This window comes from Kogia breviceps, chromosome 8 (genome assembly GCF_026419965.1).
Source record: "Kogia breviceps isolate mKogBre1 chromosome 8, mKogBre1 haplotype 1, whole genome shotgun sequence".
NCBI classification, from domain to species: domain Eukaryota; kingdom Metazoa; phylum Chordata; class Mammalia; order Artiodactyla; family Physeteridae; genus Kogia; species Kogia breviceps.
The window spans coordinates 41,515,288-41,539,343 of NC_081317.1; the positions used below are offsets into that span (position 1 = coordinate 41,515,288).

Consider the following 24,056-nt stretch of genomic DNA (forward strand, 5'->3'; position numbering starts at 1 on the left):
GCTGGAAACCCCAGGCCCCTGCTGGTAAGAGGCTGGCATGTCTGGGACAGGACTAGGCAAAAACAGGAACGTAAGATTTCTTGGGTCTCTTACCTGTTGGACAGCAGCAACCTGGCACCAAAGAACTTTTATCTTCCCTCATCTGCCCTCCTTATCCACCCCATCCTTCCTCCCTATCTCATCTTCCTGGGGAAAGCAACCCATACCTCAGTATCCCCAAGGCAACCCATTACCACCAAAAAGGGACTTCTCCCAGCTTCTCAGTCTGAATGTGACTGGTCCAGGCAAGACTCCTCCTCAAGTCAGAAGGGCCTGCTTTAGGGAGCCATTCCCATCAATTTTTCCTGATAAGACAAGCAGACTAGGGCAGGAAGCAGGCAGGGGGAAATGAAGGCAAGTTGGTGCTGGCCTGCCATCTGCTCCCAGCCCATCCACAACTCCCCCATCAGAATTTGGGTGTGCTAGTGTGACTGTGTGGTTGGACGATTGTGAAAACACAACCGTGTGGGAGTGGAACTTTGAGTATAACTGGGACTGTATGAATTCCATCTGGGGTTGTCTGACCATGTGAGGTTGATCGAGTGACTGAGGTGTGACTGTGAATGTGTAACTGAGTATGTGAGTGTGAATGTCCATCATTGGATGCCACTGTGGATCCTTGGCCACCCTTATACTCAGTTACTGTACCATCAGTCCCCACATGCACAACCCCCCTCCCCAGCTTCTCTGCCCAGGATTTAGGAGCCCATGGGAAATTACAGTCCTAAAAGAGGAGAGGATCTGTGGTACAGGGGTCTCTGGTAATTAGGGCCCAGGAGTGTCACAGGATGAGAAGTACATCTCCACCTGCTGCTGACTCACCTGGTGCCCCAGGTAAAAGGCACCCAGATAAAAGGTAGGGAAGGAGGCGGAGAAAGAAGGAAGTATCCAGGCTGAGCATCGTGAAGGGGCCTCACCCACCAGCAGCCTCCTGCTGCTACTGTTGCTCCTAAGCCCAGGCCCTGGAGGAGGTGAGTGTCTGGGGGTCTAGCAAGGCCAGGGGTCTGGGTGAATGTGATGGAGGGAAAGGGGCCCAGGAAGCCCAGCCTCCAGCTATCTGATGGAGCTTAGGATCGGAAGCCCTCTGAATACATGGTCCTGTTGTCCCCTAGCATTGCCGCTGGCACCCAGCACTACATCGTGCTGTACTCAGTTCTACCAACAGCCACTCTCAAGCAAACTACTGAGGAAGGTCATCCAAGTGGAATTTCAGGAAGCTGATGGGGGACCATCACCTCCAGGCCTTCGTGTGAGCTTTGACTCTGCCCCTGATTTGACCCCTGACTCTGACCTCAGTCCCAACCCCTGATGCTGATCTCAACCCCACCCCAATTGCTAATTCTGATGCCAACTCAGGTTTTCATCTGGCCTTTGCCTCTAACCCCTGGGCCTTACCCTCATCTCCAAGCTATGACCATGGCTTTGGACCTTTCCTTTCCCAGGTTTCACCTGTCTTGATGCAGCATCTGCATCCACCCCCAGAACCGCAGCCTGACTCTGATTTGACTGCCAAGGGAAGAGGCTCCAGGGGACTCTGCCCAACTGAGTTTGGAGATGATAGGGAAAATGGGCCGGGGCCTCCAGTAGCCAAAATAATAAAGCAGCATTGCCCAATAGTCTCTGACTGTGGTCTCCAAGTTCTGTGTATTCTCCTGTGAGTCCTGAATCTGGAGCTGTGAGACATGTCAATAAGCAGAAGAACCTCCTCATTCTCTTTATTCACACCTTCACAACCACCGCCAGGACCAAGGCCGAGAGCCAAGGACCCACACACACTCCCCAGGTACCTATATACATACATGCAGAGAACACATGTTCCCTGCCTCGCATACACTTGGACACACATGGACACAGACATACACACATTCCTCAGGTGGACTTCCAACTCTGAGAGGAAATCAGAGGTCCAGGCACCTTTCAGCTGGCAAGTTGGGAACACTTGAGTCTCATAGAAATGAGCTCCAAACAGAACTTCCAGCTGAGAACCTCCCTCCATGAGGATCTACTGTCCTGCCTGGGTTCCATCTGTCCGTCCATCCACACCAGCAAGACAGAGTTATAGGTGGAATCAGCTGAAGCCTTCCAAGATCCTCTACAGGTTTGGGACTCCTAGAAGAAGAAGGAAAATCAAGGGAGATAGTAGGACTGGATCTTGTCCCAGATCCCCTGAGAATGAGGGAGGAGACCCAGCTCTGAGCCCAACACTCCAAAAATGAATAGGGGAGCCCACCTCTGTGTAAGCCCCAATACCCTGAAGATGAGGGAGTGGACCTAGCTCTGGACCCAGGAACATCAAGAATAAGGCAGGGGATCCAGCTCTGATCCAGACATCCCAAGAATTAAGGACAGATATACAGCTCTGAGCCTAATACCCTTAAAATGAGGAGGGAGTCCATCTAGGAGCCCCAGTATCCTGCAAGAGACAGAAGAGACCCAACTCTGAGCCTGGGACTCAAGAACGAAAGGCCCATCCCTGAGTCCAGTAGTTACAAGAATGAGGAGACCCAACTCTGATTCCCAAAACCCTTATGACTAAGGCACCTGGCTCTTAATCCAGACACTCAAAATGAGGGCACACATCTCCAAGTCCAAACCTCCCAGAGGTCATACTCACCTGGAAGCTTGTCCACTGGAATCATCGGGGCCAAGAACCCAGACTTTTGGGGTCCATCCTTCTCATCTGGTCTCAACCTCAGCCTGAAGCACAAAAAAGAAGCTGTCTCCCTGACAATGTGGGGCATCTGTCTCTTCCAAAAAGGTTTGTTAGTAAAGGGTCAAGAGAGGAAAGGGTGAGAATCATGAAGTTGGGGGCAGGAGAAGGAGGAGGAATGTTCCAGAATCAGACACGTTCAGTGCAAAGGCATGAGGGGTGGGAATGGGTGTGGTCTATGGGTATCAGAGCCCCTGTGTGGGATCAGAGGATGAGAGGCCAATGGCAGTCACTTACCAGAGCCCCAGTGCCAGGGACCCAGCCACCAGTCCCAGGAAAGAGAAGATTCCCAAAGATGCCAGCATAGCCACCTGCTCCAGGGCGTCTCTGTGGTCTGAGGGGGAGGGTCACGTGCCAGCTGCGAGAGCAAGCCTGCCTGACCAAACTCGGTGCCCCCTTCTGTCTGGGGCTTTCCCATCCTCTACCACCTTTGCCCATCTCCCCAAGCTCACCAAGTGGCCGCGGGTCTGGTAGGAGGGACGGTCCTGGGGGAGCAGGGCTATCCGCCTGAGGTTCTTCCTCTGGCTGCGCGTGTTGCTGGCCCCCAGCTGGTATCTCCTTCGGTAGGGGGCCTGGAGGGAGACGAGACCTGAGGAGAACTATCCACGCGGGGTCAGGGCGGAGGCCAGGGCCCGCCAGGCGAGGCCAGGGCCAGGGTTGGACACGGGCGCCTCGGAGCCAGAGCTTGAAAGGGCAGAGCCAGCTTCTGGGGATGTAAGCATGGTTGGAGGCTGAGGGGCTGGGTTTAATCTGGGGCAGAGTTTAAGCTAGGGCGGGGCTGCAGGCAGCTACAGGTGAAGCAGCTACAGGTGAAGCCTGGGGCCGCAATTACCACACCGCCCCCTAACGCCTGCAGTTCCGCCGATAGATGCTGGGCAGCGGGGCCTCTGCCCATTCCCTAGGCTCTGTCTCTCACCGGTGCTCGGAGTACCCCAGGCCTCGGGGCTCCAGGCACTCCAGGTGCCTGCGTCCAGAAAGTCCCGGGCACTGACCCGCACGGCATGGGGCAATCCAGCCACAGCGTCCGTGATCACCTCCTCCAATCCAGCCGGTTCCACCTGGCAGAGCAGATGGTTCGTAGGCATGTTATCCAGGTTATAAGCACTCAGCCTATCTGCCCCCCAGAGCCAGTCTGCAAAGAGCACCCCTTCCTCCCAGTCCTGTCCCTGTCAGCCTGATGCAGCTATCTGGGCCTCACGTAGGGTGGCTGGTGGTGTCAGGTCTACACCTAGTGTTCAGAAGACAAGAGTGCACAGTGGTTTTGTAGACAGGCTGTGACTTCAGACTGCCTGGGTTCAAATCTTTGCTGTACCACTTACTGAGTGACCTTGGACCTCTCTCTGTGCCTCAGTTTCTTCATGTGTAATATAGAGGTGAATATACCTAAACAATATAATACATGTAAAATGTGTAGCACAGTGCCTGGCAGACAGATGATATTCAATAAATATTGGTTATTGTCTGAGGCAGTGGCTCCCCAGGCCTGATGCTGGCCAATCTTTGCCATCTCCAGATGTGGGAATTCACCTCAATCCACATCTGAGTATATGAGTGTTTGTATGAGGCTGTGCCTCTGGCTGAAAGGCACTCCTTTTCCTAGAAAAGTTATTTTTAAAATATCACTGCTGTCTTCCCACAGATGGCCTGAGATCAGTTACAGCCCTGCAGAGCAGAGGCTCAGTCCCTCGGTCCCTGCTACAACCCCAGCACCCAGCACAAGGCCTGGCCATGGAGAGTACTCTGTAGGGGAAGGCCACGGGGTGTCAGTGACCTGCCAGATCTGGTCACACAGAACACCCAGGAACATGAAACTAGAGACAGGACCCACAGCCCCAGATTGGGACGCACTCCAAGGGCCTCACCGTGGACCAGGCTGGATGCTGTGCTGGACGGTACTGCAGCCGGAACTTGAGCAGGAAGTGGGGCTGGCGGGGCCAGGAGGCAGGGTACGTCCAGCTGGCATGCAGGCGGCGAGGATAGCCAGGTACCGACTCTACCCGCAGCCCCTGGGGTGGGTCAGGGCGCACTGAGGGCAGTGGAGACACAAATTCAGGACACAAGACAGGTACTCATCCCTTCCCCACCACCTCCCAAGGGAAGATGGGTGTGTGCCTAAAGGTCCCTGACGGGAGGCACTTCCAAGGATGTTGGGGAAATCTTAAGCTTGATCATCCATTAGGCTCAGGACCTATCTGTCATCTCTATTATAAAGTAAGCTAAGATCTGAGGATGGATTTTTGAAATGTTTGTTGAGTGAGTTAAAGAGTGATTCTGGGACTTCCCTGGTGGCGCAGTGGTTAAGAATCCACCTGCCAGTGCAGGGGACACAGGTTTGAGCCCTGGTCTGGGAAGATCCCACATGACACGGAGCAACTAAGCCTGTGCGCCACAACTACTGAGCCTGCGCACCTAGAGCCCATGCTCCGCTACAAGAGAAACCACCACAGTGAGAAGCCCATGCACCGCAACAGAAGAGTAGCCCCCGCTCGCCACATCTAGAGAAAGCCCGTGTGCAGCAACGAAGACCCAATGCAGCCAAAAATAAATAAATAAAATAAATAAAAATTTTTTTAAAAAAGGGTGATTCTGCTTTCCATCCAAGGAAGATGAGTTGGCCCAAATTCCAGCCAGAGCTTTGGTGACCCCCTTCCACACACAGATCAAGAGGAAGGAGAGGTCAGCAAGGGTTTCCATTGGGAAGGGAGAACTGCCTTCAGCACAAGTCCTAGAAGCAGAGAGGTAGCACTGGGGCTAGGCAGCCAGGAAGGACTAGTAGGGAAGTGGGTAGTGGCAGCAGTCTCTAGAAGCTAATGTAACCCTGCCTCCTGGGCTCTGATCTCCTTGGGTTCTTAGTCTCCATGGGGGCCATCTGTGTGCCGAAATGGGTCTATGTTGGGAGGGAACTATGTGGGAGCTCAGGGGAGGAGGGTTCTGAATTTGGGGGGTACCTGTACTCTGGGGTCCATCTGGGGTCTCTGTGGTAGGGATTTGGGGAGAGCTCTAGGAGTGGGTACTCACAGATGCTCTGCAAGCTCACATCCAGCAGGCGTGTGCTGGCCCCCAGGGGGTTCACTTCAGTCACATTGATCCGGTACTGGCTCCAGAACTCTGCCCCATGGACTACACAGCGGGCAGCTCCTGGGGGGTCCTGTGGGCATGGCCAGGGCCCTGTGGATGGACTCATCCTAGGAGAGAGGATGTGGTCTTAAACTTTCAAAATGCTCACTGTGGGACCCAGCTAGAGCCCCCAGCTTCCCCCTCATGTCCTACCTTTGGCTATCAGCTCCTGGTACCGTCTTCTTCCTGGCAGGGAGGAGGCCATCTGAGGTCAGGAAGGAAAGGAGGGTCCTCCTTCTCTCTCAGGCCTTCCTCAGGACCTCCTTACCTACCTCCCATACCCACGTTTTGCTAAACACCCAAACATATAGGTATACACACCGATCATGCACATACCTGTAGGAGGTGAGGTAGCGGGTGGGTAAACCGCTAAGCTGGCTGGGACTCCAAGTGCAGGAGAAGTTCTCATAGTCAGCTGCTCGGCAGGAGACAACAGGGCGGACTGGGGGGTCTAGAGGCAGAGGGTGCAGCTGGAGACTGAGAAGTCCCCAGCCCCTCCCCATCCCAGAGGGCTTACTCAGGGCCTGGATTCCCCCAGGAGCCCCATGTCTCATCATTGCTACCGGCAACACTCCCTCCCCAACTCACAGCCCAGCTTCAGGGTCACCATGCCCCCAAGTGCACCATCCAGGGTCCGGCAGATATAGGTGCCCTCATCAGTGCTTTCTGCCCGGGCCAGGACCAGTTCGTGCCCTAGACCAGAGTCAGGTCCCTGCAGCAGCCTTGTCTCCCCGTCCCGAAACCAGGATACCGGGGCCCTGGGGGTGAGATGAGATGATGACAGACGGAAGATTTAAACTATGAGTCAGACCACGTCACAGCTCTCCATTGGCTTCTCACTGTGCCTGCAGTAAAACTCAAACTCCTTTTGCTGGCTTACAAAGCCCCTGGTGATCTAGCTCTTGCCTTCATTTCCTTCTTCATCACCTTCCTGTCTCCCTCTCCTCCACTGCACTCCAGTCAGGTTGTGCTTCTTTCAGTTCAACAGTGTGGAGCTCACTCCTACCTCAGGGCTCTGCACTAGCTGTTCTCTGTCAGGAATGCTTGCTTATACCCCAACCTTCAGAAATCAGCTTCAATGTCACCTCCTCAGAGAGGCCTTCCCTTTTTACCAATAAAAAGTGGTCACTCAGTTATCCTCTTCCACCTCACTCTCTTTTGATTTTCTGCCCTGCAGGTATTACTACCTGGCATCTTGCCTGGCTTGTGCACTGCTGCATCCCAGGGCCTAGAATAGACCAGGCACTTAGCAGGTGCTCAATACATGTTGGTTGAATGTTCTGTTGAATAAGGATGGTTGGAGGGTTAGGACAGACAGAGAGGTGAGGATTACCAATACAAGGGGCAAGGATGGGAGGGGTGTGAGGACTGGGCAAGGTCAAGAAATGGGTTATGAAAGGGTCCTGTCAGCCCAGCAGGCTGGTGAAGCACTTACCCAGCAGTCACTCCAGGGCAACACAGCGTCATGGCCCTGCCAGGCTGCCCATACTGGACCCCTGTTGAAGGCACTTCTGAGGAGAGGCTCTTCCTTTCCCTCTCTCCCACCCCACCCCACACTTTGTGAGTGTGACAGGATAAGGGGTGGACTTTTAAGACCTGAGTGGGGTCATGGGGTCAAAACATCATGTTATAATCTGGAGACAGAGGTCAGAGAGCAGGGTAGAGAGATGTTGCCAGATTGGATGTCAGGGGTTGGGCGGATCACAGGTTAGGCATGAGAGGGGCCACGGTGATTGTGGCAAGTCACAGGTCAGAGTTGGGTCATACAGAAGAGTTTTTCTCACCTGGGGGGCCCCAGACCTGGGGGCAGGGACAGGAGGCAGACACCAGGGCTGTAGCCACGGCCACCAGGACCCTGCTCAGCCCTGAGCAGCTGCTGCTCATCTGTGGGGAGATAGGCAAGGTCAGCGATCCCCCATTCCCAAGATGGGAGGCTAAAGCCTGCCTCCTCCTCTTCCAGACTGGGGCTTTCTAGGAGGAAACCAGGTGCCCAGTGGGGTAAGGACATCAGACAGACATCACTGGGGGCTCTGATGTAAGGTCCCCTTTCCACCATACTCCCAGCACTGTGTGTGAGTGCACACACACGCACGAACACACACCCTCATACCCCCCTTCTCAGTCATGGGCTTAGGGCCTAGAACAAAAGCTGGAGGCAACAGACTGTGCCAGCACCGCCCCCTGCACCACCCTTGGCATCCACCCCTGGCACCAAGTGTTGGCACCGGTTCAGTCACTCCCATTAACTCCTCCAATCCAGCTGTTGGGAATTCCATGTCCATCCCACCTGGCCCAGGGATAGTCGTTGCCTCTGACTGACCTGAGGCAGCCCTCGTCACCCTGGGCTGGGACTGTCATGGTGGGTGTGAGCCCACCCTGTACCCCTGCTATGAGGCCTAGCCCTGCTCTGGCTGCCAAGCCTCTTCTCGCCTGGGCCTGGCTCCTTGCTCTGGGCTGCTCATCTGGGCCTGACTCTGGAATCTTGTTGGTCTTGAGCCTGCAAGGCCGGATGGGGCTAGGGTGCAGGCTGAGGCTGAGGAGTTAAGCAGATCCAGATGCCCTGACTGCTGCCAGAGGTTGGGGGCGGGCAAGAAGCCAGAAGATGGAGACAGGGTGGCGGGACGGGAGAGGAGGCTGAGAGAAGCTGGGAGGCTGCAGGAACAGGAGGCTGGGGTCGGGGCCACAGGACAAAGAGATGCTCAGAGATCAGGACTGGGAGGTGGTGAGAGCTCAACGAGGTGAGGGCTGGGCTAGAGCAGCCGGATATCAGAAAGGCCAAAAAGGTAACCAACCATGTGTGTATGGGGGATGGAGGTGCTAGGAGAGAGGGAACACTGGATGGGAGAAAGCAGGATGAGGAACGCAGTGGAGAAGAGGGAATGAGGGCAGGAGAAGGGGCAGATGGGCAAAGGGCCCTAGGCGAGGGCTCTAGAAGAGGGAGAGCCCAAATCCCTCCCAGGTAGAGCTGAGCAGGGACCTCCACGTGTCTGTCTGAGTGTGTCTAGCAGCTCACCCCTGCCCCGCAGCCGCATTTACCGTGCTCAGCCCTGCCCTACCTCGATGATTCCAGTGGTTGAGTGTCCATGGCCTCCAGGACTTCCTCCCACCAGCTACAGCACCCGTCTCAGCTCTACTCAGTTCTGGGACCCCAGAATCGTCCCCTCCTTCCCCTTCCCTGCCCCCGCCCCTCTGGGCCACGGAGCTCAGCCACCCCTAGCCAGGCCCCCTCCTCTCTCCTTTCTCCTCCCTCCTACTCTCTCACCCCCTCCCACCCAAGGCTCTGGGAAGGGAAGAGGCCTCCCCCGAGTCTGGAAAGGAAGCCACAGGCACAGCCAGGCACAGCCAGGCACAGCAAGAAGGAAAGGAGAGCTGCTGTGTCCCTGTCAGCAAGAGGTTCCCGTGTTTTCACACAGAACACAAGCACATTCACGCGTGGACTCCCCAGGCACAGTCAACAAAGACACTCCCTTGAACACGCGTGGACACAGTCAAATCAAAAAGCAGACACATACTCGTGCTCCCACTCTTTTCACTCCCCAGCAAATATTTCCTTAGGGCGCAGCTGTCTGTATTTTAAGGGGAAGAGGGCCCCACGTTGGGGGATATAAAGAAAAGCCAAAGAGTCCAGTTTCCCCCTCCCCTGGATGTTCCAGACATTTCTCACCTCCCCCTCTACTCTTCAGGCCCCAGCACCAGGAAATGCCTTTGGTCCCTTGGTGCCAGATACACAAGACCCACACTTACCCTCAGACACACACTCTCAGACAGCCACTCACAGTTACACCGATACACTCAGACAACCTCACCCAGACTCAAGACACTTAAACATTTACACATACCTAGACACACACACAGACACACATCTCCGTCTTCCTTGCACAGCCACACACACACACTTAGCACTCCGCCCTGGGATGCGGGGGGTCACACACACTCTAAAAGGAACTCCTCATCATAGTGTAAGCCCCCTCTTCCAGGGAGCTCTTAGCATGGCAGATCCCCCATCCCATCACCATTTCAGGCCCCCAAGTAGCCAAAGAGACAAAGGTGAACGGGGGAGTCAGGCACAGGGGCACAGAGAGAGACAGAGATGCAGAGAACATGAGAGGCAGGACTAAAAAGCAGATACACAGAGATACCTGGGGAGACGAAAGTGTGAAGACACAGAGAGCACTAGCTCTAGGAAGACAGTAGTAGAGAGAGAAAAAGAAATATAAGGAAACTAAGTCAGACAGGGAGACAGAAAATAAGGAGCAGTGGACCAGTGACAAAGATTCTCAAGCACTAAAAGGAGGGAGAGCCAAGTGTGCTGGGGATGGTCTGCTTACCCTGGCCACTAAGTAGAAAGGTCAGTCCCATTGGCTACTTAAGTGGGTCCCCAAAATGCAAACCCAGCTCCACTCCTCCACAGTCTAGCAGTTAGGACACAGGACACATGTCGAGTGCAAGTCTCATTCTTCCTCTGCCATGCTGAAGTCACACACTGGCACACACAAACCCAGCCATCCACTCTCACACTGGCAGACACAGTCTCAGACTCCACAGAGACCTTCCCAAAACACATTCCCTGATGTGGTCACAGGCCCTCTCACACACACACAAACGCACGACCCGGTCTCTGCCCCCAAACTGCACACTGACACACACACATAATCCCACACAGGCACAGCCACATGCAGACTCAGCCACAGCACAGCGACACCCGCAGTCACACTAGCTGACAGCTTCACCAAGCGACACTTGCGAAGTTTGGTACACTGACAGCGTCACACACAGCCTTGCAGTCTCTCTCTCTGTCTCACACACACACACTCTCTCTCTCTCTCTCTCTCTCTCACACACACACACACACACACACACACACACACACACACACACACACGCACTGACAGTCCGTCAGTCACTCCGGGCCCTTCAAATCCCACACCCCCAGGCCCCGCCCTCTCCTGGCAAGGCTCCCTCGAGCTCACCCGCGGCCCCATCAGGCCTCACCTTCTGCGGCCGCCGCCGCCAGCGCCCTCCGCCCTCGCCCTCTGCCCTGGCCTCTACTCCCTGCCGCCCTAGGGCCCCACCGTGGGGCGGCTCCGCCCAGGCACCAATGGAAGGCGAGGGGTGAAACGGGGGCGGGGGGGGGGGGCTCGACCCATTGGAGCCTCCAACTGCCAATCACCTCCACACCCACCTCTGCTGGACACTTCCTGTCCCGTCCGGGACTGAGGAGGCTGCCAAGGACCGAAGCTGGAGCCGGGTTCCTGGGTCCTGGCCTGAAAGCCTCTCCTCCTGGGACAGCAGGACCAGAACTCTCAGGCCCCGCCCCGTCCACCCCCACCCAGCTGTCCTCAAACAAAGCCTCAAGTTCAGTGGCTTAGGAGCTACTGGGCAGGTGACCAGAGAAGCTGAAGGTGCCCCTGACTCCAGATAAGGAAGGAGGTGGACTGGTTGTAAGGCAGTGGGTCACAAACGTCGCTGGACACTGTGGTTTTAAAACTGTCAGGCCACACTGCAATTAAATCAGTACTGTTTAAAACTCCCCAGATTATTCCAAAATGCAGGCAAATAAAAGATGTAGGATCAAGTGTGTGTGTTTCTGTGTGTGTGTGTGTGTGTGTGTGTGTGTGTGTGTGTAGCTATGTATGTCACCCATCCAGGGTTCCACTCCCCAGCCAATGGGGGCTCAAGGGAAATGTGTACCACATTTGTCTGAGCTTCTTCCAAACCAGGGTAATACTCCAAGACCCTTCCCCTCCAGGGTCTCTAGGAAGAAAGAATCCTGGACCGGAAGGCAGGCAGCCAAGGTTCTCCTGGGTCAGATCATCACTGTCCAGCCTTGTGTGATTTCCCCTCCCAGACACTCAATTCCCTTGAGAAGAATGGAGACAAAAAGTGTTCTGGCCATCATTCCCGCATTACTCACAAGCTCCTGTCCTCACCTAAAAGTTTGGAGGACCCTAGGTGGCATCATGTCTCCTGGGTTGTATGACTTGTTATTCTCCCAGTTACAGTCTTGCCAGGGAAACAGCTCCACAGGGGAGGGGGTAGACCCAGGGTCACTCCATCCCCTCCTACCATGGCCCTGAGGCTCCTAACTCTGGCACCCCTTCCCTGCCAGAGCTGTCTCTGCCCTGTGCAATGATTGGGGCACAGGGGCAACAGAGGTGTACAGAGCCCGTGCATACATGCTGCACATGGGAGTCTGGAAAGGCCAAGGACAGAAAGCCACGTACACGTTCCCTACACGCCCCTTCAGCCTCTGTGGGCTGGAGCAGAGCCAAGCTGCAGCCACTCACAAAGCCAGGGTTCTGGCCAGGAGCCCAGGGCCTGGCCACTGACCAATGGGACAAGCATCCTGCTCACCCACTCCGACCAAACCTTCAGTCCCAGACTTGGTGGGCTGACACCCTAGGGATGGTAGTAAAGGGGGCTCTAGCCTTCCCAAAGCCTCAGCCAAAGACAAGAACAAAGGATTCTAAAACCATTTTAAACTGGGATGCCTTTGTTACTCTAGGAGTAAAAGCCAGACATGACACTGAGTATTAATTTTGTTCAGAGATTTGGGGCAAAGAGGTGGGGAGGTTGTGCCCTTAAGTTTTTGCACATCTGTTGGCAAAGAAAAGTTGTGGCTGGAGCTACGCCTTCGGCCATTAACCCCAGACCCCCAAGGATCAGAGTCCACACTCCTCTGGTGTTAGAATATGTGATTAAAGTTTGAGAAGTACAGTTTTATTGATCCCACATCTGCCCAAACCCTAGGCCCTAGTTCCCTCAGGCAGAAGGCCCTGTGGTCAGTGTGGTCAGGCAACGGCTGCTGTCTCCCTGTCCTTCTGCCCCAGGCGGTAATGAACCTCAGGAAGCGCCCTTAGTCTCTCTGCAGCCTGGAAGGGGGAAAGAGGATAATCAGAGAGGGTAAGGGCTGCCCAGAATGGTGAGTGCTAGGAAACGCTAGACACTGGGGGAGAGCATGTGGGGTGGGGAGGCTGGTGAGAACGACCACTGGAATAGCCAGAGGAAGAAGGAGTCAGCTCCTGAGTCCCTAGGAATACCCAGGTCGTGGGGATTCTCAGGGACATGATTGTTGGGATCCCTTGAGGAAATAGGAGGGAAAAGGGGACCCAAGGACCCAGGGTGCTCCAAGTCCAGACCTGCTCAGGGGTGAGGTCCCTCTGGGCCTGGGCAAGCATTTCATAGCCAACCATGAACTTCCGGACTGTGGCAGAACGCAGGAGTGGAGGATAATAATGAGCATGTAGCTGCCAGTGGTCCCAATTGGCTCCAGCCTCTGATCCCATGGGAGCCCCTGGCGGGAAGAAGGCAGAGATAGTTGGGAAGGGTCCTTTCTTGGTTCTTCAGCCTAGCTCTTACCCCCAGACCATAGCAGGTACCTGAAAACTACATCTTCCAGCATTCTCTGCCAGAGAGGAGACAAGGCATTGAAAAGCCCACTGGGAGACATAGTTTCACCACGTTCACTTCTCCACCCTCAGTCCCAGCATCCCTGCTCTGAACACTTCCCCAGCAAGTGTTGCAAGGTCTGCTGGGAGTTGCAGTCCACTAAGCTGGGACCCAGGAGCCCAGAAATGGTGTTGGGGTTAGATATGGGTACTCAAAAAGCCTCACCATGCCAGCCCATGGAGTAGGGAAAGGATGTCTCAAATAGGTTGTCATACTTGGTCAAGAGCTTCTTCATGATGGAGGCTAGATCTGGAATCAGAGCCTGACTCTCAGTCTGGAGCCCAGATGCTGGCCCCACCAGAACCATCCCCATCCAAAGCCTGGCCCCAGGGTCCCAGCTGGGAGACTCACCATCACGCTCAGCCGGGGTCAGCTCAGGCAGCCGCCGCACATGCCGACGGGGCAGCAGTAGTGTCTGGAAGGGCCACACTGCCCAGAAGGGGACCAGCACTAACCAGTGCTCACTGGTTAGGACCAGACGGTCCTAAGCCAACCAAATGGAGATGAGGTCATCAAGGTGGATGTGAGGGGGGTCAGCAAATAGGCAAGGGAAGGAGAGGAAACGTACCCAGAAACCAATGGTTTCTCACCACTCCACCACTACCACCCTAGTCTAAGCCATCATCACCTTTCCTTTAGCTTATTGCTATGTCCTCCTAGCAAGTCTCTCTGCTACTTTCCTTCTACCCTCCTCCTTCACACCCCTCTTTTTTGGGGTGAGGTTACGGGCTTCTTGGGGACACAAGATCCAGCTTTCTCCCACCTTCCTGAGCAGCTCTTGGCGGCCGTACTCCATTAGCAGGGGCTCTCCATGCTGACTCTGATAGGCCCGCTGAGACCGCTCCTCACGCTGGGCAACATCTGGCAGGAAACTGCTGGCCCACACCTGTCAAGGGGGAGGAGAAGAGCAGACAGATCCTTCACCTCCAAGCCTCCACATCACTAGCATACTTCCTCTGTTTTCCCTTACTCCAGTTCCCCACCCCACACTGTCTTGGACTCAGCCCAGATATCCACTGAAGCCCCTGACACACATACCTGGCAGTGGGGATGGGGGTTGGAACAGCCCATCATGGCTCCTTTGTTTTCAAAGATCTATGAAGTAGGAGTAGGGAGCTTTATAGCCAAAAGGACAGCAAGTCAACCCCTCCGAACCACAACCTGTGGAAATAAAAATGCCACTTCCCAAAACCAAACGGCACCACCCCCTCCCTGCCCATCTAGGGGAGAGGGCGACCTCACAGACCTGCACCCAAGGGTACTGGGCACCCAGCTCCTCTGTGACTGAGGCCCACGCATCAACGACAGCTCGGATCTCAGGGACTGACATAAGTGGTAGTGTCACATCCGACCAGGGGTGGAAGCACATAACCTTACTAGGTGGTGAAGGAGGGAGAGATGACAGAGATACAGGGCTCGTTGTGCTGGGGGCAGGGCCCAACCCCAGTGCTCAGTCCAGGCCCCGGGTTGAAGGGTGTAAGAGTGGAAATTCATAGTTACCAAACTCCTCGAGCAGCCTCTGCTTGGAAAAGGGGGTGATCACTGGATCCTAAGATAAAGGGGTATCACTCTCTGCAACAGAAGTACCCCAACAAGGTCCAGCCTCTTTCCTCCCCAACAGCAGCTAGATCCAAGTTACCTGGACTAGGGGCATCAGGCTGCAGAGCTGGGAAGTCATTGTCAAACAGGAAGGTGCCTTCATAGTGGGGATTCACCTACAGACAAGGATGGGCTGGAAGCATTTGCTGGCCCATACCACCAGTCATCTGATGGGCTTCAAGGTTACAAGGCGGGAAGAAGGACACTCTGAGGTCAAAAAGACTTGGTGGGATATGACCCAGAGGTCCACTCCCCTGTGGGGTGAAGGGTTAGGGTCCACTCCCCTGTAGGGTGGAGAGAAGCTCTAAGGGCAGTGGATGGGGAACTACTCCCCCCGGGCCCAGCCTGCAGATGTAGGATCTAAAGACTTACCTCTCCATTGGCCCGTGTGGCCCCCGGACACAGAGGGTTGTGGGGGTCATGGCGGGGTACTGTCGTCAGAAGCGGGGGTTCTACCTGCCCCTGCCAGGGCCGCTTCATGCGGTGCGCTGACACCAGCACCCACTCATCTTGTAGCGGGTTGTAGCGGATATGCTGATGCTCTGGGGGCAGACCGTCAAGATCAGTCACAAAGCCCTACGCCCCTTTCTCCCCTGGGTCTCACCCACCGCAGGCCCAAGCTCGAATGCACCCTCTTGTCCCCTCCCTACTCAGGAGCTAAAGGCCAGAGCTTGGGCGTTCCCAGCGCCAATCAGCCTGCAGCCCCAACACCGGCGTGTCCCTTCGCCGCGCGTGCCTGGACGGGTGGGCGCGCCGACCTGCGGGCAGGGACGACAACTTCCTAAGGAAGGGGAGGGCTCAGCTTCGCGTCCCAGCGAGTCCCGGCCGCCCTGCGGTTACCGCTCGCCCGGAAGGTTGTGGCCATGGCGCCCGCCTCCGACGCCTGCCGGCGCTGCTCTGGACACGCTCCCCTGCGCGACAGGAGGCCACCGGGTTGGAAATACCTTCACGAACTTCTGCGTGCTCACCTCGCCCCCACCGACTAGTCGGCCCGCCCCTGCCCTCGCTGATTGGACAGCCGCCAGCACGTGACTGTCTAAGGGCCGACCCGGCCACCTGGGGGCGGAGTTCAGGACTGCCTACAGCTACAGGGGGCGACTTTGATGATCCCACTCTAGGGCCAAAGCCACTAACTACCCTGGAAGAACCTCTGTGAAAGCAGCTTACTACAGATCCCTCGGCTCTAGGATGCTTACAAGAGTTATTTGCTAAAAAAAATTAAAAAAAAAAAAAGTTATTTGCTGCCTTAAAGTCATTTGGTCATTCATTCAGCAAATATTTACTTACTATCTACCACCCCGTGCCAGACCCCTAGGCTCCACATGGCGCAAAGGGATGTCCCTGTGTGCACGAGTCAGGCATAGTCTCAGCCCTCCCAGAGCTTACATTCTAGGGTAAGTCAGGGTATAACCCTGGATCCACAGTCACCTCACTCACCTGCTTGGTGGCTCTGGCAGAGGAAAGGCAAGGGGGTGGGGGTGAGGGGCTGTGGAGCTTGATCTGCATCAGCTAAACCTTGGCTTCAGGTACTATCTGGAGGAGTGGGTACCTCACCGTAACCATGCCCTAGCCCCACCAGGCAGCAGAAACAGGTTTGGGAAAAAAGGGCTAAATAATCATATTCTCTCTCTCTCATATGCACACACACAAAAAGCACAAGAAGTGGTCAGGGTAAGAGGGCTATAAGAAATCTGAAAATGTGGGGAGGACAGGACTATCAGTATCTCCAACCACCATCTGGGTAGGGTCAGAGGTGTTTCCTTTGCACACCCCTGTCCCTTCTCCAACTTTTCCTTGGAACAAACCAGTTGGCTAACACTAGGATAAACTTCAAATTAATTCCTCCCCTGACACTTTATAGAGCCATTTAAATATTGTCTGAACCTCCTCCCCATTTCACAGTGGAGAACAGAGGCCTCAAGATCACCCAGAGGATAAGTGGCCAAGCTGAGATTTGAACCCAAGTTTCCAAGCTCTCCCTGATGCTTTGAAATGCCTCTGAGACTTCAGTGAGTTTTTGTTTGTTTGTTTGTTTTTTGGCCATGCCGTGTGCAGGATCTCAGTTTCCCGACCAGGGATTGAACCTGTGTCATAGCAGTGAGAACCCAGAATCCTAACCACTAGGCCACCAGGAAACTCCCTTAAGATAGAAACCTAGTGAGCTAGGAGCTGGGCATTAGCAGTGAGGCCCCTTCCCCCAAACCTGGCCAGGACAAGCCAGGTGTTTTGCTGAGCTCAGATGTAAAAGCTGGGTCATAGGTCATTTACCTTATCTCTGCCCCAGGGGCCTCAGACTGGAATCTAAAGAGGCCTCTAGGTAGAGGGCAGGGAGCTGAGAAACCAGCGTTTTACATGTTTCACTGGCTGCACGTGTAATAGGGAGGAAGGCAGATAAAATATACACCTTTTGCGGAAAGGGAATGTAGCCTTGCTATTCCAGTATACAACAAATTTTGCTACAGCATCAGCTGCTGCAGCTGCCCCCACAACGGTGCGCCCTGAGGGGAATTCAGGATGGAGAAAAACAGGAAGCATTATCAGCTTTTTTTTTTAACTATTTGCTTATTTACTTTTGTAAATGCTTTTTCTTTTTTCTTTTTTGGCCATGTTGTGCGTGCGCATGTGGGATCCTAATCCCCTGACCAGGGATCCAACCTGCACCCCCTGCATTGGTAGCATGGAGTCTTCACCACTGGACTGCCAGGGAAGTCCCAGCATTATGTATTTTGGTTACTGGTTTCTGTCTGACTTACTTCACTTAGTATGATAATCTCTAGGTCCATCCATATTGCTGCAAATGGCATTCTTTCATTCTTTTTCATGGCTGAGTAATATTCCATTGTATATATGTACCACATCTTCTTTATTCATTCATCTGTCGATGGACATTTAGGTTGCTTCCATGTCCTGGCAATTGTAAGTAGTGTTGCAATGAACATAGTGGTACGTGTATCTTTTTGAATTATGGTTTTCTCAGGGTATATGCCCAGTAGTGGGATTGCTGGGTCACGTGGTAGTTCTATTTTTAGTTTTTTAAGGAACCTCCATACTGTCCTCCACAGTGGCTGTATCAATTTACATTCCCACCAACAGTGCAGGAAGGTTCCCTTTTCTCCACACCCTCTCTAGCATTTATTGTTTGTAGATTTTTTGATGATGGCCACACTGACTGGTGTGAGGAGATACCTTATTGTGGTTTTGATTTGCATTTCTCTAATAATTAGCCTTTCTCTTTTTTAAAACCATGTGTCCTTATCTTTGACAAAAGAGGCAAGAATATACAATGGAGAAAAGACAGCCTCTTCAATAAGTGGAGCTGGGAAAACTGGACAGCTACAAGTAAAATAATGAAATTAGAACACTCCCTAACACCATACACAAAAATAAACTCAGAATGGATTAAAGACCTAAATGTAAGGCCAGACACTATAAAACTCTTAGAGGAAAACATAGGCAGAACACTCTATGACATAAATCACAGCAAGATCTTTTTTGACCCACCTCCTAGAGAAATGGAAATAAAAACAAAAAGAAACAAGTGGGACCTAATGAAACTTAAAAGCTTCTGCACAGCAAAGGAAACCATAAACAAGACGAAAAGACAACCCTCAGAATGGGAGAAAATATTTGCAAACAAAGCAACTGACAAAGGATTAATCTCCAAAATATACAAGCAGCTCATACAGCTCAATATCAGAAAGCAAACAACCCAATCCAAAAATGGGCAGAAGACCTAAATAGACACTTCTCCAAAGAAGACATAGATTGCCAACAAACACATGAAAAGATGCTCAACATCACTAATCATTAGAGAAATGCAAATCAAAACCATAATGAGGTATCTCCTCACCCCAGTCAGAATGGCCATCATCAAAAAATCTACAAACAATAAATGCTGGAGAGGATGTGGAGAAAAGGGAACCCTCCTGCACTGCTCATGGGAATGTAAATTGATACAGCCACTATGGAGAACAGTATGGAGGTTCCTTAAAAAACTAAAAATAGAACTACCACGTGACCCAGCAATCCCACTACTGGGCATATACCCTGAGAAAACCATAATTCAAAAAGATACATGTACCACTATGTTCATTGCAACACTATTTACAATTGCCAGAACATGGAAGCAACCTAAATGTCCCTCAACAGATGAATGGATAAAGAAGATGTGGCACATATATATAAATGGAATATTAGTGAGCTATAAAAAGAAACGAAATTGAGTTATTTTTAGTGAGGTGGATGGACCTTGAGTTTGTCATATAGACTGTAAGTCAGAAAGAGAAAACAAATACCACATGTTACACATATATATGGAATCTTAAAAAAAAAGGGTTCTGAAGAGTCTAGAGGCAGGACAAGAATAAAGACACAGTTGTAGAGGACGGACTTGAGGACACAGGGCAGGATGGGGAAGCTGGGATGAAGTGAGAGAGTAGCACTGACATATATACACTACCAAATGTAAAATGGATGGCTAGTGGGAAGCTGCTGCATATAGGACAGGGAGATCAGCTCAATGTTTTGTGACGACCTAGAGGGGTGGGATAGGGAGGATGGGAGGGAGGCTCAAGATGGAGGGGATATGGGGACATATGTATACTTATAGCTGATTCACTTTGTTGTACAACAGAAACTAACACAACATTGTAAAGCAATTATACTCTAATAAAGATATTTTTTGAAAAGAAAAATACAAAACAGTACAAAATAAATAAATAAAACCAAACAAAAATAAAAGTGTGTGTTGGAGAAGATTTCTGAAAGAACAGGTAGGGGAGCTGCAGACCTAGACAGTCCCAGAGGACTCTGTCTGAAACAAGGGGGCAGAGACCAGATTTACTAGTCCCTGCTACCCAGGGTTCTTAAACAATGGTCAACTCAGCAGTGTCACAGAAGCCAGAGCCAATACAAAAACATGTTCCCTCAATCCTGCATTTTGCTCTAAATTATCCCTTTTTTATCATTCCCTTCTTGGTCAAATTTCTCAAAAATTAGTTCATCTTCCCAGCCTCTACTCTTACCCGCACAGTACACTATGTCTTTTTGCCCTGTAGTAGTCGGGGTAAATAATCTTAGCTGCTGTAACAAACAACCTCCAAACTCAGTGGCTTATTACCACAGTCCATTGTGGGAGAGTGGGAGAGCTCTGTCCCATGCAGTATTCGAAATTCTCCACTACTTAACTGTATGTAACTATATTAGATAAGACAAGAAAGTGAATGTCAAGAATTTCACAGATTTTAGGAGCCAGACCTAGAAATGGCATATGTCATTTCTGCCTATACTTCATTGTCCAGAACACAATCACATGGCCTCACCTAACTACAAAGTAGACTGGCTGCCCAAGAGCAAAAGGAATGGATTTGTGAATGTATAGCATAGTCTCTGCTACATGCCCATACTGAGAAACCCAATGACCATTTCCAGTCATTTCATGGGACCAATTATATTTGACTGTGTTGACCATTCCATCACTCTCATGTACGAGGCTACACTCTTCCAGTTCTCTTCTGCTTTATGTTTTATTGATATAACTAACACATATGACACCACATGCCAGACACTAATTGCTTTGTAAATATTAACTCATTTAGTCTTCATCACAATGAAGGTATGTACTTTTATTCATTCCATTTTACAGATGAGAAAACTGAGTCACAAAAAGTTTAAGTAACTTGCCCAAGATCACACAACCAGTAGGTGGCAGGAGCCAGGCTTTTAACACAGTCAGTCCTGTCCAGAGTGTCTTTCTTATCACTGCACTATGCTGCCTCTTTTCTCTTCTGTTTCTTTCCTGCTTCTCTTCCTTTTTCACTTCCCCCCATCCCCGCCGCCGCCGATAACCTTAGTTGGCTTACAAGGCCCTCCTCTCATATTTTGTACTTCAGAATAAAGAATGAATTGTTGGCCCCCACAAGACCCCACGCTGTGTCTCTCCTCGGTGCCTTTGCTCTTGGAGTAGGTCTCACTGGCTCACTGGAATGCCTTTCCCATCGCTGTTAAAGACACTGCTCAGGTGTCACTGCCTCCAAAAGCCGTCCATAACGTTCCCAAGCAGAAGAGCCCCCTTCCCACCTTCTGTGCTAGCAAAGGCGGGCCTTAACCATCACAAGTCCGGAAGGCTCTGCTTCCGGGTTGCCTGCTTCACCAGTCCGTGAGCCCAGGCGGGCCAGTCCATTCTGGGTCTCACCGCCATCCCCGCAACCCCAAGTTGAACGGTGCTAGGCGAGAGCGTGCCTAGAGACACCAACGCCAGCAGCTAGGAGAGCTTGGCCCCGCCCCCTTGCCTGACGCGCGCGGCGCCGCCCCGCCCTTCGGCGCTCCCGGCTCCCCGCTCCCCGAGATAATGGTTCGACCCGAGAGGCGGTGCCCCGCTGCCCTGGCAGTTCCGATTGGCCAGGGCGAGCCGTACCACGGCGGTGGCGGGGGAACGTGTCGTGGACGGCGCTCTAGAGACACGGAGACAGTGCGGGTCACAGCTTCAGGCCTCCAGCTCTGTCTGCGCTACGCTGGGCCAGGCCGCCCGCTGGGATGCAGTGGGCCGTGGGCCGGCGGTGGGCGTGGGCCGCGCTGCTCCTGGCGGCCGCGGCGGTGCTGGCCCAGGTGGTCTGGCTGTGGCTGGGCACTCAGAGCTTCGTCTTCCAGCATGAAGAGATCGCGCAGCTGGCTCGGCAGTACGCTGGTGAGGCGGCGGGTGAGGGGGCGGGTGGAGGGCAGGGGGCTGGGGAGGGCTGGGCGTAGCTGGAGTTTCCGGGGGCACCGGTCCCCAGTTCGTGACCGGTGCTGGACCTGACTTGGCTGTTCCTCTGCCCCCGCCAGGGCTGGACCACGAGCTGGCCTTCTCTCGGCTGATCGTGGAGCTGCGGCGCCTGCACCCAGGCCACGTGCTGCCCGACGAGGAGCTGCAGTGGGTGTTCGTGAACGCGGGAGGCTGGATGGGCGCCATGTGCCTTCTGCACGCCTCCCTGTCCGAGTACGTGCTGCTCTTCGGCACCGCCCTGGGCTCTAGCGGCCACTCGGGTCAGTGCTGGCGGCGGGCCGGACTGGGAGGCTGGGGCTGTACTAGGGCCCATGTCCTCCTTCCTGTTGTTCGGCCAGGCCATCGAGTGGTGCGGATACCCTGATATTCAGTGTCCATTTGATTGTCCCTCAGGGCGCTATTGGGCTGAGATCTCGGATACCATCATCTCTGGCACCTTCCACCAGTGGAGAGAGGGCACTACCAAAAGTGAGGTCTTCTACCCAGGTGGGTAAGGTGGCTGTGTTAGAGAGGTGGGTCTCTTCATTCTTGGTGCCTATAGTTGGGGGAAAGAGCCATGGCATGGAAAAGGGGTGCGTTGAGGGGTCCTCCTCCTAGTTCCTTTGCCCCCTAGTTAAGCCACAGGTGGTTGGTTGAGGCAGGGTTCAGGGTCTTTGTTGCCTTCCTCTGTCAAATGGAAACAAAACATAACAGCTTCCTGTTAACCACATCTGATTTTAATCATCCAGTATTCCAGCAGTTGTTAAAGAGACAGCTGGATAATCAGAAATGCTCTCATGCCCCCAAAGACAAGGCAGACAGTTGTCTTCCCTCTTGTGTATAATGAAACATTTGGACTTCTAAGTAAGTTTGAGGTTGAATGTTGCAAGCATGACAGGTATTGTAACTGAACAGCTACATTTCTCAGAGAGCCTGGCAAGTCTTATATTCGCCTCTCCCTATCTAACAGGCCCAGCCCAAGTTTAGCTAAACTTCTGCTTGACGTGAGTGAGGCTTGGGAATGCAGACTTCCATGACTCCCAAACAATGGTGCAGGGCCAGGTGAGGCTTCCCCCAAGAGAGGACATGAGCCAGGCGATGCCACAGAGGAAAGTTTAAGAGTGGCCACCTTAGCCTCTTACCCTTGCAGATTGGCAGCCAGGCCAGTGAGGTAAGGCTTTTCCTCTCCTGAAGCTCCCTCTCCATTCCCTACCCCTAGACAGCCCACAGGCCAGGGAGGTGGTGGCAATGGGAGGGCAGGGCCAGGCTCTTCATGTGGGTGCTCCCTGTCCCCCCAGGGGAGACAGTGGTGCACGGGCCTGGTGAGGCAACGGCTGTGGAGTGGGGGCCAAACACATGGATGGTGGAGTACGGCCGGGGTGTCATCCCATCTACTCTGGCCTTCGCGCTGGCTGACACAATCTTCAGCACCCAGGACTTCCTCACCCTCTTCTATACTCTTCAAGCCTATGCCCGGGGCCTCCGGCTTGAACTCACCACCTACCTCTTTGGCCAGGACGCCTGACCAGCCAGGCCTGAAGGAGGACCTGTGGATGGACAGGAGCGGGCAGGCCTGCACACATCCACTTGCTGGAGCCCACGTGAAAAGACATGGACATACTCACAACACGCAGATATTGAGTTCCTGGTGTATGAGCAGGGACACATGCATACAACCAAACATAGTCATGGGAACACATGGGACACACATTCAGATACTGCGTCCTGTGTGTATGGCAGCATTACGCATTCACACCCATACAGAGAGAGAGCCCCACGTATACCAAAGGGGCCAGTCATGTTCGAGCACATATCCCACAAGCTCGACTCACTAACTCAGGCCTTTCCAGAGCTTCTCTGCCCCTAGTCAGGGCTCTGGAGTTAGGGATGGGGGTGGCTATTACAAACTGCCTGGGTCTGACCCTTCAACCCAGCAGCCATTGGAGGGGATGAGGGAGAAGAGGAGCTGCCTGTGGAGGCTCCCTTCACCTGCAGCTGTGATGCCCTTCCCCTTCATCTCCTTGTCCTCACCATATGCCTTACCCCATTCTGTTCCCCTGCTATGCAAGTACCCTCATGGCCTGTCCCCACCCTCGCAACCAAGTTAGCTGGAAAACCAGAAGAATGTGGCAAATGCTGAGGTCATACCTCCCTCCAGAGTATAATGGGGAGGCTGGCCTCAGCTGAGGGCCCAGTGCTGGGGTGAGGACCTAGACAGGTGGGCCCAGGTCCAAGGGGTTGCCGCTGGCCTAGAGAAAGCCTTTTCTGCACGCACACACACAGATACGTATCACAGCTTCCAGACACTGCCTTTGCTGCATTCTCTGTCCATCTATCTGTGTCTGTCAATAAAGACCTGTTGAACAGTTTCATTTCTTTTCGTGTCTGAGCAGCAGGAGG

At 53.3% G+C, this 24,056-nt stretch overlaps 2 protein-coding genes across 9 annotated transcripts; one reads left to right on the plus strand and one right to left on the minus strand.

Moving 5' to 3' along the window:
- Positions 1-1,738: 1,738 nt before the first annotated feature.
- GALT (galactose-1-phosphate uridylyltransferase) lies at positions 1,739-15,922 on the minus strand. Of its 8 annotated transcripts, XM_067041284.1 has the most exons (22): positions 15,755-15,872; positions 15,287-15,456; positions 14,955-15,030; positions 14,816-14,864; positions 14,562-14,691; positions 14,354-14,410; positions 14,079-14,201; positions 13,667-13,799; positions 13,481-13,564; positions 13,006-13,160; positions 7,651-7,750; positions 7,302-7,362; positions 6,455-6,624; positions 6,203-6,317; positions 6,020-6,052; positions 5,768-5,934; positions 4,612-4,775; positions 3,666-3,807; positions 3,202-3,321; positions 2,987-3,083; positions 2,654-2,736; positions 1,739-2,148 (listed from the first exon to the last, which is right to left on the minus strand). In XM_067041284.1, the coding sequence occupies exons 1-22, from the start codon at positions 15,777-15,779 to the stop codon at positions 2,132-2,134; spliced, it is 2,271 nt and encodes a 756-aa protein (XP_066897385.1). In that variant the 5' UTR covers positions 15,780-15,872; the 3' UTR covers positions 1,739-2,131. The 8 variants fall into 8 exon arrangements, with proteins under 8 accessions (XP_066897385.1, XP_066897388.1, XP_058927944.1 ...); XM_067041287.1 differs by lacking the exons at positions 13,006-13,160; positions 13,481-13,564; positions 13,667-13,799; ... (5 more) ...; positions 15,287-15,456; positions 15,755-15,872 and adding an exon at positions 11,049-11,182; XM_059071961.2 differs by lacking the exons at positions 13,006-13,160; positions 13,481-13,564; positions 13,667-13,799; ... (5 more) ...; positions 15,287-15,456; positions 15,755-15,872 and adding an exon at positions 10,859-10,960.
- Positions 15,923-21,263: 5,341 nt separating this feature from the next.
- SIGMAR1 (sigma non-opioid intracellular receptor 1) lies at positions 21,264-24,025 on the plus strand. The gene is given in 5 exon segments (XM_059071635.1): positions 21,264-21,366; positions 21,369-21,599; positions 21,737-21,937; positions 22,071-22,163; positions 22,955-24,025. Coding segments are annotated over 5 exon segments (855 nt in total). The 3' UTR covers positions 23,182-24,025.
- Positions 24,026-24,056: the final 31 nt, after the last annotated feature.

Coding starts and splice junctions, on each gene's coding strand:
- GALT (XM_067041284.1), bottom strand. CDS start 15,779: ATGGCCACAACCTTCCGGGCGAGCG. Junction 14,411..14,561: donor CCCAGTACCCTTGGGTGCAG/GTCTGTGAGGTC, acceptor CCTACTTCATAG/ATCTTTGAAAACAAAGGAGC. Junction 6,625..7,301: donor TGCCCTGGAGTGACTGCTGG/GTAAGTGCTTCA, acceptor TCTCACCCCCAG/GGCCCCGGTATCCTGGTTTC.